The 14,988-nt window shown below is 36.6% G+C and overlaps 1 protein-coding gene across 2 annotated transcripts in view; it reads right to left on the reverse strand.

Moving 5' to 3' along the window:
- Nucleotides 1-319: 319 nt before the first annotated feature.
- pan3 (poly(A) specific ribonuclease subunit PAN3) overlaps nt 320-14,988 on the reverse strand; it is a 110,114-nt gene continuing 95,445 nt past the window's right edge. Inside the window, exons 15-18 of one of the 2 annotated variants that reach the window (XM_072262976.1) lie at nt 14,840-14,969; nt 11,268-11,332; nt 3,613-3,751; nt 320-3,331 (exon numbers count right to left, since the gene is read on the reverse strand). In XM_072262976.1, coding sequence (XP_072119077.1) covers nt 3,191-3,331; nt 3,613-3,751; nt 11,268-11,332; nt 14,840-14,969 — 475 coding nt within the window. In that variant the 3' untranslated portion in view covers nt 320-3,190. Of the gene's footprint in view, nt 3,332-3,612; nt 3,752-5,017; nt 5,175-11,267; nt 11,333-14,839; nt 14,970-14,988 lie in introns of those variants that run through there. The other variant, XR_011886566.1, reaches the window with a different exon arrangement.

The following is a 14,988-nucleotide window of genomic DNA, read 5'->3' on the forward strand; positions in this document are numbered from 1 at the left end:
TTAATAGTGCAACTTGAAACACACACATGCATTTAAAATTCATTATGCAAAATAAAACACTCATTTACCTTTCTCTCAATATTAAATTTTTGTTTTGTTTCCCTTCATGAGTACAGACATTTTCAGCCCATACTCTGCTGCAGAATTGTATCCCATCCAGGAATAAACTTTACAGTGAAGTATAGGTGTGCCAAAGGGCAGATCCTTGGCCATCTCTGCCATGGTCAGCCCCATGATATGCATAAAATTATGTTCAAAAGCTTAAGATGTCCTTAAAATATTAATAGTTGCTAATATCACAGATGACATTAGGCTAGACTTACATTCTGGTATTCTTTATTAAAATACTGCTGTACATACAAAAGTTTAAATCAGGTGGAAACATTTAACACAGAGGAGGGGACATAACAGACAAAATTGATTAATATGGGATAGCTGGTTTAAGGACTTCTTTTCTGTACAAAAATAAACAAAATAAGGCCAAAGTAGAACACACAGGGTATGTTTACAAGGTTTTCTTACAAAAAAACTCATTTATAGAGTATATAAAAAAATTATAGTAATACATATGCAAATTGTTTTAAACAGCATTAGCAACTGAAAATCCTGTCTATAATTGAAAAGATTTTCAAAGAATACATGATTTCAAAAGCTGAAGTCACCATGTGATTTCAGGGGCTGGCACTGGATCATCAAAAGGTAGCACATTATCATCCTTCTTGGAACAGCTGATCATTAATAGGCATGTGCCTAAAATTTCATATTTTAAGAAATCTATACCAACTTCAAAGCCCAATCTGCAAATATTCTTAACTTCATGAACTGGAACCTGTTAAGAACTATAGGAACTTCCCAAATTTTATTTGAGAATTAATTCATAGGTGTAGACCTAAAACCTCATGATGACTAGAGTTGGTAAATATAATAACATGGAGTAAAAATATTTGCCCTGATATACAAATGCTAACTTGGATTAGATCATGAAAATATTCAAATGAATATTGTGGGCATTTAGCTACTCATTGAAATGACAGTAGATGCAAGAAACCAGAATTTTACTAATGCAGAGATAACATTTTTTTTTGCTTTTGATAATCCAGAGGCAGTGTGCTGGTTGAATAATACATCAAAATTGAAGCCTCACTTATTTCTGCCTATTACCCAAATATTGGTCCGTACTGAGAATGTGAAAGGCCAAGCACACACTTAAAAGTTAGAGATGATCCCCTTTCAGCAATCATTCACAAATATGAAACAAGAAACTTTTGAAATGTACAGAATGATATAAATACAGTATTTCTTTTCATCATGTCAGAATACCATTTTTTAAAAATTTTTAAATGGTTTTATATAAAAGAATGCATTTTCCCCAAAACATACAAAAAAACAGCTGCTTCTGTCAAACAGATGAGCTATTGACATGACTTTACTTAGGACATTATCCTTGAAAGAACATAGTAAAGTGTCCTCAATTCCTTTACAACCAAAATGAGGGAACCACTGTGATTGCTTGTACTGCTACCTTATAAGCCAATTTGCAGATGCATACAAATGTATCAAAATCACAAATATATGTAGTCCTTCCCCATTAATTTTAACAAATGGTGATAAAATGAATCTCATCGCAGTTGTTGAATAATCACCTTCCAAACTTTAAGCATGAACATTTTTGTCAATACCTAAGCAAATCCAATGTGCAAAACTTTACGTTGGTAATATTGGACTAATGAGAAAGAAAGTTCAATTGTAAAGACTGCTTTGCTCTATACTCAGTATTAGCATTCTTTGCATTTTATATAAAACTAATGCTATATAACATTTAATACTGGGAAGAAAAGACGTATCAGTCATTACTTGAATTCATTTTCTTTATATCCTCTTCTTTAAATTATCCAACAAATTTGGCAGTCATATACGACTCTTGAGTTAAACAAATCTGCATTATATTTTGATATGTTACTCTCATTTCCCTAAATGGATCTATTTCAACAAATGAAACCATGTTTAGAATTTGATTCTGCAAATTAAGTAATTTCCTGGAAAAGAGATACAGCTTATAATCCTAAAATACTGAAAAATCATACTTCAGATAGTTCCAGATATCCATAATTCATATGAGTAATTGCAAAGCCAATTTTGGGGCAAACAGCATTGTAAAGGCACAACAGTGCACAATCCTTCCAAAATGAAGTAGTTTAATTGCACAGGTTACTACTGTCAAATAATTGCTGCTTTTTATGTTATTGTACTTAAAGTTCCTTTGTTTTCATATCCAGTGTAAAGTACCCTAATAAAGCTGCTGTTCAAATAATAGAACTTCATACAAAATTAAATGGTACATAACAAAATGTAATCCACTCCTGAGATTTCAGGCATTGAACTCAATTTAAAAATTAGTCTCCTATAAAAAAAAGCTTGCATAAATGTAGAGCTACTTTACCTGTTTATTACTTACACTGAATTCATTTTTCAAAAGGCGCTGGTAGCTGTATGAAGCAAAAAAAGCTACTTTCAATTTTATTATGAAAGATGTGTAGCTGTGATAGATGCCATCACCACTGACATACTGGAGTTGTTTAGTTCCTACAAGTATAGCATCCATAGTATTCCACCTGATTTCCATAAAAATATGCTTCTTGTTGTTTGGTTTTCAGAGTGATAGAACACGGCAGTCAGTCTGAAGTCCAGCACACCGTTTGCCAGAAACACAACTCACCGGAATGCAGTTTACCAAGTAGCATTTCCAATGGCATCTCACCTCATCCTTGCCATAGGCTTGTGTGCAGCAAAATCTCTTCATCTTCCTCAGAGGCATACACTGTTACCCAGAAAGCAATTCTAAAGGTAACAAATTTCCCTTATCAGAGTTACATGTGGTAGGTAAATCTTTAAAGATCACATCCTGAACTTAAAATTAGTGCATAAACACGTGAAAAAATAAAACTGGGATCATCATGCATCTGATGTTATTTCCCACTTTAAAAGCAGTCTTGACAGATATAGATGGCAGTTCCAACTCCTGTAATGGACGTTCCTCCTTCAAGTAACAGTGTACCTGATCAACGTGCAAGCAGCGCTGCTCATTTACATTTGTCTTTTAAATGTAAAATGAGATGGCATTAGTACAGCTGTAGTGCAATTAGCTCTTTATATTGTTCTTCAGCAATATTTTGCCTGACCACAGCAAATACTACAACTGCCCATTAGAAGCTGCCAGGAGTTCTGAGAAAGCGCTTTCAAAGCAGCGCTTTAGATCAGCATAAGTCACCACAAGAACACTCTTTTCATCTCTAGAAACAAGACTTATTTTTTCTGGAACACCAGCATCCAACTGCAAAAAAGTGAAAAGGAAACAGCAAACATTAATCAGCATTCAAACAAAATAAAGCACATAAGCAAAATTTATGAATTAGGTTTCAGAATCAAGTTTATTATCACTGATATATTAAACCTGTTTTGCAGCAATGTTACATTGCAAGACATAAATTATTCTAAGTTACACAATAGTATAAAAGATGAATAATGAGCTCTTGGACCATTTAGAAATATTTTTGCAAATCATAAATGACTGTAAAGCAGTGTCTGCTGTATGATGAACAATTCGTCCATTACCTTGTTCAAACAGGAGACAATGTGACTGAGATCGATCCACGGAGTACCTGCTTCAGTTAACTGGTGGAAAAGATGATCTCTAAACAGTTTTAGCAGGTATCGGTCACCTGTTTCTGACCAGGTAGGATCTTTTTGGAATCTAGTAAAACAATATGCACAACATAAAATAGCAAGCCAATTTAATGGCCATTCCAAAGGTTTACAGCCACAGAGCAGTACACAATTCTTACAGTATATTTGGTATAGGCAATGTAACATTGCAGAGTACACTGAACTATTAAGTCCACATTAAGAATTTCAAAACCAAATAGGCATTCCATTTTATGCAACACACACACAAAATGCTGGAGGAAATCAGCAGGACAGCAGCATTTATGGATATGAATATACAGTCAACATGTTGGGCTGAGACCTTTCCTCAGAATTGGCAAGGGGGAATTATGCCAAAATAATAAGGTGGATGTGGGGGGGGGGGAGGGGGAAGGAGGACAAGCTAAAAGGAGATATACAAAGCCAGGTGGATGGGGAAGGGAGGATGAAGAAAGAAGCTGGGGGATGATAGGTGGAATAGGCGAAGGGGTGGAGAAAGAATCTAATAGAAGAGAGTGGACCATCGAAGAAAGAGGAGAAGGAGCACCAGGAAGAGATGATAGGCAGGTGAGGGGTAGAGGTAAGAGGCCAAAGTGGGGAATTGAAGAGTGAATGGGGAGGAAAAAAATTCCCGAAAGAAGAAATTGATGTTCAAGCTACCAGGTTGGAGGCAACTTAGATGGAATATAAGGTGTTGCTCCTCAAACCTGAGAGTGGCCTCATTGTGGCAGAATTATGACAGAATTTTATGCATCTTTAATTGTACTTACTTATTGTTACATGTTGCATAATTAAAAGTTTTCAATAAATACCTCATTTAATCTCAACCTAGTTCTTGAAAATTGGGAGAGTAAGGATGGGCAAGATTAAAGTATTGATTATAAGCACATATTCAAATGATTTGTAATGCTTTGAAAGTAATGAATACTATTCAACAAGATTTTAAAGAAAAATTAGTTAACAGACAAATTACTAGCTTAAGATGGGTTTAATATTAGCCACTTATTTATCACTTGAACAAGTGAACTGAATGTGATGATTGGTTTGTTTGCATTAGCAGCATTTAAAGGTGGTGAAATACGCAATTTGTAATAATTTATTCAAAATTCAGACTGAAGGTGAAAAGAAGAATCATCAAAATACTTGTGCACATGTACATCATGCAGAAATTAACACTTATTTTCTCTTAGGAGGATTTAATTAAGTAAAATTAGTAAAATCTGATGTTTACTAGACTTCCAATAGATGGAAGAACACCAGTGTATAAACAGCACAAACTTTATTTCTGTAAAACTAGGAATTTTCGATAACTTACCTTCAGAATGTTTTTTTCCTTATTCTTTGAATGTAGTTCGATCTCCACAATCAAATCACATATTTATTAATTTGGGAAAACCATAAAATATTTATGCCTTAATAAATATGCATTCCTGTCATTTCCAAGTGGCTCTTGTTGCATTGAAATTCTCTTCCTGTTAATGTATTTTGTTTTTTTAAAAATCCAGGAGCAACAAGGCAGATCACATGTACAAATTATTTGACTTTGATAAAGTCCTCTTAATTCTTCCACATAACTCAGCCAAATTTAGATCATTAATGTAATTTTTTTCAGAAAAACAAAATATTTTTTCTTAGTTTAATAATTTTTATTCAGTTACTGATCTTTCATCACTCCATTTCAGTGGATCAGCCAGTGGTGAATGTTTGCAATTAGGTCAAGAATCTTAACTTAACCACACTGATAGTACCTCTACCATGAGAGGGAAATAGGACTCAGCCTTTCACATTGCTGCTTTTCATGAAGTGAATGGCAGTTAATAAATATTTCTTTAAATATAGACACCATCTTGTAGATAAATGCAGCAAAGTATGTATTAAAAAATCCCACAAATAGAAGCTATATAAATGAAAAATGATTGTCAAGCGATAAGTGATGAGCACTGAGAAATGTCAATTTCAGTTCAAAGTAATGACTTGGAATCTTTTACACCAATGAAACAAGTCAACAAATCAAACCTGAAACTATGAAATTTTTGCTCAATGTAGCACAGCTCAGATTTATGCAGTAATTAAATCTTCTAAATTTTCTGATTCACAAGAGACAGTTCCACTGCTAACGAGGAATGAGACAAACATTGATACTGTGCTTGAAAATTGGTTGGAGCCCATTTCTGGTCATTTCAAACAATGTATGAAACAACTAGGCTGAGAGTTGACTGGAATTGGATTCTGTAGTAGCAGTGGCAAGTTAGCATCCTCACTATCCATCTGATATCAACATGGTCATTTGCAGAGATACAACCCAAAATGCCTTGATGATTTTTGTAAGTCAGGTTGCTGTGTAGTATTGAGTGAAGACGACTTCTGGCTAGAAACTGGGATTAATCTACAGTTTCTCCAAATTAAATTACGCAAAAAAATGTGTTTTTGTTTTGAAGTGTTTGCACCATTTCATGCTCAAGTCCTGTCCATCAAGAAAATGGACTAGCCACTCCCTTCATGATAAAACTATGCAGTTTTAAATTTCTCCATTGTATTTTGTGCACGTGATGTGGCCAAGGTGTGTGGTTCTTTTTAATAACTCAACAACAGAAATTGGATCAAGATGTTTCAACTTCCAGGCTTCCTTAATAAATCATTATCAAGTAAAGAACTATGCATGAATTAATTTGACCCTGAGAAAGACAGTATTTAGAAGTTAAAAAAAAAACTAAAACTCAGGGTTACAGCAGATTACCTGAGGCTAGCAATTTAACTTAAAGATTATGCTAAAATCTATAGTATAGGAGACACTTACTGGCCCATCACATCCCTGCAAGTCATTAAAGGGCAAATACTACTTTTCCTGCACTTGTTCTGGAGATTTGGAAGCAACAGTATGTAAATCTTCTTTCAAGTTTATTCAGAAGGTGCCTTTAGGCCTTCAGCTCCAACCCCATCCACAGAGTAAACATTTTTTCCATTGCTGCTCATATCTTTTGAATAATTATCTTGTGTTTATGCCTCACTTCTTTGTGAAGTGAAATAGATCAAGCCAATCCACTTTTTGTAGGTCTGTCACAATTTTATAAATCTCAACTAATTTTCCCTCAGTCTCTGTTGTTAAGAAAAAAAAAACAGCCTCTTTCTCAATAAAAGTTGTTCTGGACCTTAAGTAATCTCCCATGGACTCACTCTATTACAAGGTTTACTGTTCATAATAATGAACAAAATATTATGCCAGAAAAATGTCTGATGCAGAGGTTATAGGATCATCATCTAGGCAAAGAGTGTAACTGGTTTATCTTAACTTAAGCAATGAGTCCAAAGAGGATACAATCTGAAGGCAGGAGCACTGCTATCCTCAATGGGCCAGATGGACTGCTCCTATTTCTTACATTCAACATCACATATAATTGACTGGGTAAAAGAGTCACTGATTCCTATTATTTTCAACTCAGTCAAAGTAGCTCAGTGTGGTTTCATAATGCAGATCCAGTATGTATGATCATTTTGCTATGAACCTGTATCTTCTACTTCCTGTACTGCTTGAATGAACTGAAGATGAAAGCGGCATGACAACTTTTGATTTCAGTAACTACAGACTTTACAATTAATTCCAAATTTGCTGAAAGCAGGTACTAATAACACGTGTGCTGCTATTTACAGGCTGTTGAGACCCATTTTACATATCCGAAAATCTTCTGCATTGCATCATTATTCCTTTCATCCTTTAATCACCAGATTCTCTGGCTGAGTGCAAAGACATCTTCTTCTCCCTTTTATCCATCTATCCCATTCCCAACTCTGAACTTGCACAAAGTGTCAACGTTCCAGTTTTAATGTACGGTAACCAAACCAACATTTTTCCTGTTTTCATCTCTCAACAAGGATGTCTGATGTGGTAGTGTGTGCCTTTCTATATTTATTGTCAATAAACTATAATAAAAACACAAATGAGGCTTTTTGTTAGGTCTAATTCTTTCTTTCAATATATAATTAAAATATTTAAAGAATGGAGTTCCATGAGTTTGAAACACCTGGCTTGGTTGCTCTTTTTCCAAATGAGGACTTGATTTTCCACATACACACAAGACACAAAAGTGCTTTTCAGAAACGCAGCATTTAAACAATTACAATAAATGCCAGAGGACTCTAAGGAGCATGGACATACAGAGGGATCAGGGGTTGCAATTCCACAACTCCTTGAAAGTGGCAGAACAGGTAGAGAGGGAGATATAGAAGGCACAGGTATGCTTGTCTTCACCAGTCAGGGTGGGTGGGGGGTAGAAGTTGCAGAGGGATGAACAGAGAGGTAGGTATTGACTGAATGCCTAGGTACACAGAGGATTTGGTAGAGTGTAAGAGTGCAGCAGAGTCCTTGAAATTTAAAAATATGTATGAGAATTTAAAAAGAAACTGAGGCACTGTGTACAGTTACAAGAAAAAGATGTGAACCCTTCACAATTACCTAGTTTTCTGCACTAATTACTCATAATATGCGATCTAAGTCACAATAATAGACAAACACAATTTGCCTAAACTAATAACACACAAACAGTTGTACTTCTTCTCGTCAATACACCATTTAAACAATCTCAGTCTGGGTTCAAAAAAGTATGTGAACCTCTGGGGTAATGCCTTCTATAAAAGCTTTTTGGAGTCAATGAGATGAGATTGGAGGTGTGCACTGTAGAGGAGCCCTGCCCTATAAAAAACACACTGTCAGGTTACTCAGAGCCTGCTCTTCTCAAGAAAGATCTGTTTATTTGAACCATGCTGTGATCGAAACAACTTTCAAAGGATGTTAGAAGAAATGCAGAGATGCACAAAGCCGGAAAAAGCTACAAAAGCATTTCTAAAGCCCCGAGTGTTCATCAGTCCACATTATGTGAAATTGTCTACAAATGGAGGAAATTCAGTACTGTTGCTACTCTCCCTAGGGGTGGGAGTCCTGCAAAGATCACACCAAGAGCACAACGTGCAATGCTGAAGGAGCTGAAAAAGATCTCATGGATAACAGCAAAAGACTTGCATAATTCTCTGGAATTTGCTACAGTCTCTGTTCATGTGTCCATTATAAGAAAAACACTGAAGAATGGCATTCATGGAAGGACACCACAGAGTAAAACCACTGCTCCCCCAAAAAAAAAACATTGCTGCTTCTCTCAAGTTTGCAAACAACCACCTGGATGTTCCACAACACTTCTGGGACAATGTTCTGTGGACAGATGAGACAATAATTGAACTTTTTGGCAGGAATGCACATTGCTGTGTTTGAAGGGAAAGGAGCACTGCACACCAACACCAAAGCATTATCCCATTGTGAAGCATGAAGGAAGCAGCATCATTGTTTGGGGCTGCTTTGCTGCCTCAGGGGCTGGACAGCTTCCAATTGTTGAGGGAAGAATGAATTCACAATTGTATCAAGACATTTTACAGGAGAATGCCGGGATAGCGGTCCATCACCTGAAGCTTAATAGAAGTTGGATGATGCAGCAAGACAATAATCAGAAACACAAGAGTAAATCAACAACAGAATGGTTTAAAAAGAAGAAAATGTGTGGTTTGGAACAACCAAGTCAGAGCCCAGACCTTAACCTAATTGAGATGCTGTGGCAGGACCTGAAAAGGGCTGTTCATGCAAGGTATTCCAGAAATATTGATGAACTGAAATAGTTTTGTATGGAGGAATGGTCTAAAGTTCTTCCTTGCTGTTGTGCAAGTCTGATCAGCAGCTACAGGAAACATTTGGTGGAGGTTATTGCTGCTAAAGGAGGTTCTACCAGTTATTAACTACAAGGGTTCACATACTTTTTCTAGCCTCAACTGTGAATGATTAAACAATGTGTTCAATTAAGACATGAAAAGTACAAACAACAAACTTTGTAAGCGGACCTGGCACTTATCCTTGTAAGCAGAACAAGTGCTACACATGCCCTTACACTTCCTCCCTTACCACCATTCTGGGCCCCAGACAGTCCTTCCAGGTGAGGCGACACTTCACCTGTGAGTCAGCTGGGGTGATATACTGCGTCCGGTGCTCCCGATGTGGCCTTCTATATATTGGCGAGACCCAACGCAGACTGGGAGACCACTTTGCTGAACACCTACGCTCTGTCCGCCAGAGAAAGCAGGATCTCCCAGTGGCCACACATTTTAATTCCACATCCCATTCCCATTCTGATATGCTTATCCACAGCCTCCTCTACTGTAAAGATGAAGCCACACTCAGGTTGGAGGAACAACACCTTATATTCCGTCTGGGTAGCCTCCAACCTGATGGCATGAACATTGACTTCTCTAACTTCCGCTAATGCCCCACCTCCCCCTCGTACCCCATCCGTTATTTATTTTTATACACACGTTCTTTCTCTCACTCTCCTTTTTCTCCCTCTGTCCCTCTGACTATACCCTTGCCCATCCTCTGGGTTCCCCCCACCCCTTTTCTTTCTCCCTGGGCCTCCTGTCCCATGATCCTCTCATATCCCCTTTGCCAATCACCTGTCCAGCTCTTGGCTCCATCCCTCCCCCTCCTGTCTTCTCCTATCATCTTGGATCTCCCCCTCCCCCTCCCCCTCCCACTTTCAAATCTCTTACTAACTCTTCCTTCAGTTAGTCCCGACGAAGCGTCTCGGCCTGAAACGTCGACTGTACCTCTTCCTAGAGATGCTGCCTGGCCTGCTGCGTTCACCAGCAACTTTGATGTGTGTTGCATGAAAAGTACAAATGTTCGTGTGTTATTAGTTTAGGCAGATTGTGTTATTGTGCCATAGATGAAGATCAGACCACATTTTATGAGTAATTAATGCAGAAAAACAAGTAATTGCAAAGGGTTCACAAACTTTTTCTTGCAACTGTAGGTTAGTGAAGGCAGTGGTGAACAACGAACAGATTTTTGTAAAATAGGATATAGATAAGAGAGTTTCGGGTAAGCTTCTATTTATGGATATAGAAGATGGACAGAAGCACAATAGCAAGAAAATTCAATGAACATAGATGCGTGGCTTTTTGCAACAGGTAGTGCAGCAAATGTTACTATTCTAGTATTAGTATTAAAACTGAATATACGCTATCACTAATACTTGCAAAATAGATAAAACTGATCACTAACTGCACAGAAAAATGGAACCAAAAAATATTCTTTTCCTCCATTTATTCACGTCATTCAAATAGCCCAATGCTAAATTATCAAATCTGATGGTTGCATATTTTAATCCCAAGAAACTGACATCCAGCTTGTGTGATTTTGGCTCACAAATTTTAACAATTTCTACCAATAAAATGGAACTAAATAGTATACAATGAAAAATAAGATCGGAATTAAATATTTTAAGTACTCACCCATTTCTCCTGCATAAATAAAAAGCCAATTATTTCATTTAATTCCACTGTTGATAATTACTAAACTAGCTGTGACTTACTGGGATCATACAATCTGATTAACTGAATGTTCAGTGGAATCTCAGGCCTAGACTACATACAAGGTAATATTCAGAAAAGAAAAAGTGAAAAGAGAGAAGGAGATGGGAACAATAACTCTACAACTTCATTTTCTGTTGAGAGTTTCTATAAATAAAGCTTACTCTGGCCTCTCATTGATTGTTCCCAATTTTGCTAGCAGCCTAAACAGCCTTCCATTTTGCACCTCCTGCAAGAGAGAAAAGTCAAACAGATTAAAATTGGACCTAATTAATTTATCACTCAACCACAACTTTTGCTTTAAGTCAAAATGCAATCCACTTTGATTGAGGTACTTAGCTTTCGAAGCTACAGCAATTAATAGAAATAGAAATGGACAAGCAGCATTTTACAGCAGTCAATTAATTCATCTACTACCATACTCTTTGGAAGGTGAGAGAAAACTGGGAGCGAAAGGAAAAAAACTAACACTGTAAGGGAGAACATCCAAACTTGACACAAATTCCACCAAAGATTAAGATTGAATTCACTATGTTATCCCTAACTCATGAAAGTTGTTTTTGTTCTACTGCAAACCATGCATAATTATCCTCAACATCATATCCTTACAGAAAAATTCAGACTGACAGATATTGCCTTAAATATCATGAGATTCTTTGCATAGGAAAGGATAATTGGACTATGTACACCTATACCCAAAATTGGCATCATGACTTTGTTGTTCAGCAGGGAAGGTCAAAGTTTACTTGAATGGTTGTAATAGGGTACTTCACAGTCACGGGCAGTGATATGGGGCTTCTGTGGCTGTAAACAAAACCCCAGGATGGTCTGATGCCAGATTCGAGTGTATCTGACAGGTGCATGACATCTTGAATATGGAGGATGAGCAGCAAAGTCATGGTCCATATTGGTACTAATGGCATAGGCAGGAAGAGATGAGATCCTGTATAGAAACTTTAGGAAGTTGGGACCTTTCCCAGGGTAGGTGGGGCATATACAAGAAAGTCACACTGTACCTAAACTGGAAGGGCACCAGCATCCTTGCGGGTGGTTTGCTAATCAGAGGGCTTAAACTAGGTTGGCAGAGTGTAACCAGTAGGTCAAGCAAGTGGAGTGGTTGGAAATAGTGATAATGTTTGTTCCTCACTTTTTGGAGCCAAAGCATAAAAAAAAATGCTTCAAATGAAGTTAGTATTTGATCCAAGGAGGAGTGAGATAAAAACTGCCGTGAAAGAAACTACGCATGAGGTATAGTAGTAGTTCAGGATACTGCACAAAAGGAATGAGACTTATTGAGAGAGCATAAAGAGCCCATGATTAAAATTGCAAGGAGCATAAAAGCAGATTGTAATAGCTTAAGTATGTGAAAATAAAAAAAAGTTACTGAAAATAAACGTAGGTCCTTTGACAGTCAGGAATTGGAGCATTTATAAAAGAGAACCAAAAAAAAAAGCACAGCAAACAAATACTTTGTGCTCATGAAAGAGCACACAAATAGCTTCCCAGATATGCCAGAGAAACAAAGGTAGAATTTCAAAAGCAATTAGGGGAAATTACTATTAAGTTATAATAATGCTTAAGGATTAAGTAGTCAATAAATCGCTAGGGGCTGATGATCTGCATCTCAAAAATACCCTAAGAGGAACCATGGAATTAATAGAGAAAATGTTCCAACTCTATTATAAAGATTGGATAAAAACATCAAGGAAACCGGGCAAAACCAACATTGATTACGGAAGGGAACCATATTTGACAAACTTACTGGAGTTTATGGAGTAAGTGGTAAAATGAATGAACAATTGTAGGTGCAGTGTACATAGATATTCAGAATTCTAACTTAAATGGCTCGAGTGCAGATGGTACACAAGTTTGGGTGTTATATACTAGAATGGCGTGAAAAGTGGCTGACACACAGGAGGACAAGAAAAAAAAAGAAAGGCCTTTCTCAGGTTGGCAGGTGGTGATACTGGGATAGTGCAGGAAACAGTGTTTGGGCCCCCAGCTATTCACACAAAAAAAATGAATTGATGAGGATTATTTCCATTGCACAAAACTGGGTAGGGGTTGTGAAATAGATTTAAAGAGACTTTGATGTGATTTTACGCATGTTGAGTAGGTGGGCAAAACTTGGCAGATGTGGTAAACATGGATAAAGCTGGATGCAAATAAAGAAAAGCAGAAGGGCAGAGCATTATTTAAAGGTTATAGACTGGGAAATATTGTTATGCAAAAGGATTTTGTGTGCACTGGAACACCAGTCACCATAAGCAAACATGAAGATAAAGCAAGAACGGTATGGTGACCTTCAATGCAAGATGTTTAGTGTACAGGAGCACGGGTATCTAAATACATCTCTATGATCCTAAAAACCATTTCCCAGTTTGTGTGTGGCTTCGTTAATAATCTTTGTGGCTGAGAACATTTGTGGTTCTACTTTTAAATTTGGTCCCAAACAGTGCAAAATGTCTCAGTAGAACATTGTTTTTTTAAAGTTTTATCTATATCCTAGCTGTATTTTGAAGATAGCAACTTGAGCTTATTTAGTTTATTAAATAAAGATCTCAGTGTATAGAATCCCTTGTTTGTCCTCCTTCTGCCAAGATTAAAAAAAATATAAAACTGTAGGCAAATGCATAACCTACTACTTTTCACCTAAAAGATTCAATGAACATGAAATAGTATTAGTACCCTGAGATGAAAGATCTGCCAAGATCTTATTGAATAGCACAGCAAGGATGAGGAACCAAATCCTGCGATTTACTATGCTCTTCCAGTCTACTGCATTTAGTGCTGTTTTATTTTTAAAGCTTAATAAACTCACTACTCAATATGAAAATTAAATTTTGTGAAACTATTTGCTCTGAAGGGTATGATCATGGTACTAAATACAAGACTGCCAAATTTTACAATACTTTCTATTTGATAGATGTAATATTTTCCTTTTGGTTCATGCAGTCAGTTGTCCAAAACAATGTCTACAGATTTTTTTTTTTTGATTCCTAGGCTAAATGATGACACTGAAAATAGATACTTTTGCTGGCAAATAATGAATGTTTGAATTTGGCAGAAAATGAGTAACATGAATTGGCTAAAGCTATCTTGAATATCAAACACTAACTCTGAAATGCTAAACCAGACACATTCGTTCTGAAAGCTGCTTTACACACAAGCATTTTACATGGCCAAAGAGATAGAAGTCTCATAGAAAACACAGCTTGATCAACCAATCTTAATCTGCACAACAAGTGTCAAAAATTTAAATTACTATTACACTAGTTGATTATAAAGATAGCAGGAGAGTTTTGAATACTTGTCGAGCCATAAAGAATAGCGTGATTATGTACAAAGATCTGATTAAAATGAGAACTTGGTACCAGGGAACACACTGCTGCTAAAACAGATTTTGAAGCAAGAACTTGGTGTGAATTTCATTTGAGGTTTCCTGCTGGGAAGAGACTTGGAACACAGGAAGATCAGATCAGCAGAGAAACTTACTGAAGGTAGGTTATTTAGAGGATAAAGAATTGAGGTCACTTAATGCAGGGTGTAGCAAGGACAAAGAAAGGACCAAGACATTTCAGGGATAACATTTCATACAATCTTCAGAGTGCATATGTTTGCTTCAGTATAGTAGATTGAAAGTTTTAAAAAAATTAATGGCATCTCCAAAGTATACTTCAACGAAAACCACCCCATGAGCTATTGCTGATCTGTGATTTAATACTTTAATTTTTACCTTCATCAGATCATCTTCTATAACATCATTTCTCATCTGTGCAGCATCCAATTGTGTGTAAAATCTGGCACCAATCATTGGCATAATATCATTTACACTGCGCAGCCGATTTTGATCAGTCAACAAATATCTAGAATAAAAAAAATTAA

Source organism: Mobula birostris, chromosome 7, assembly GCF_030028105.1.
Source record: "Mobula birostris isolate sMobBir1 chromosome 7, sMobBir1.hap1, whole genome shotgun sequence".
In the NCBI taxonomy this organism is placed as follows: Eukaryota; Metazoa; Chordata; class Chondrichthyes; order Myliobatiformes; family Myliobatidae; genus Mobula; species Mobula birostris.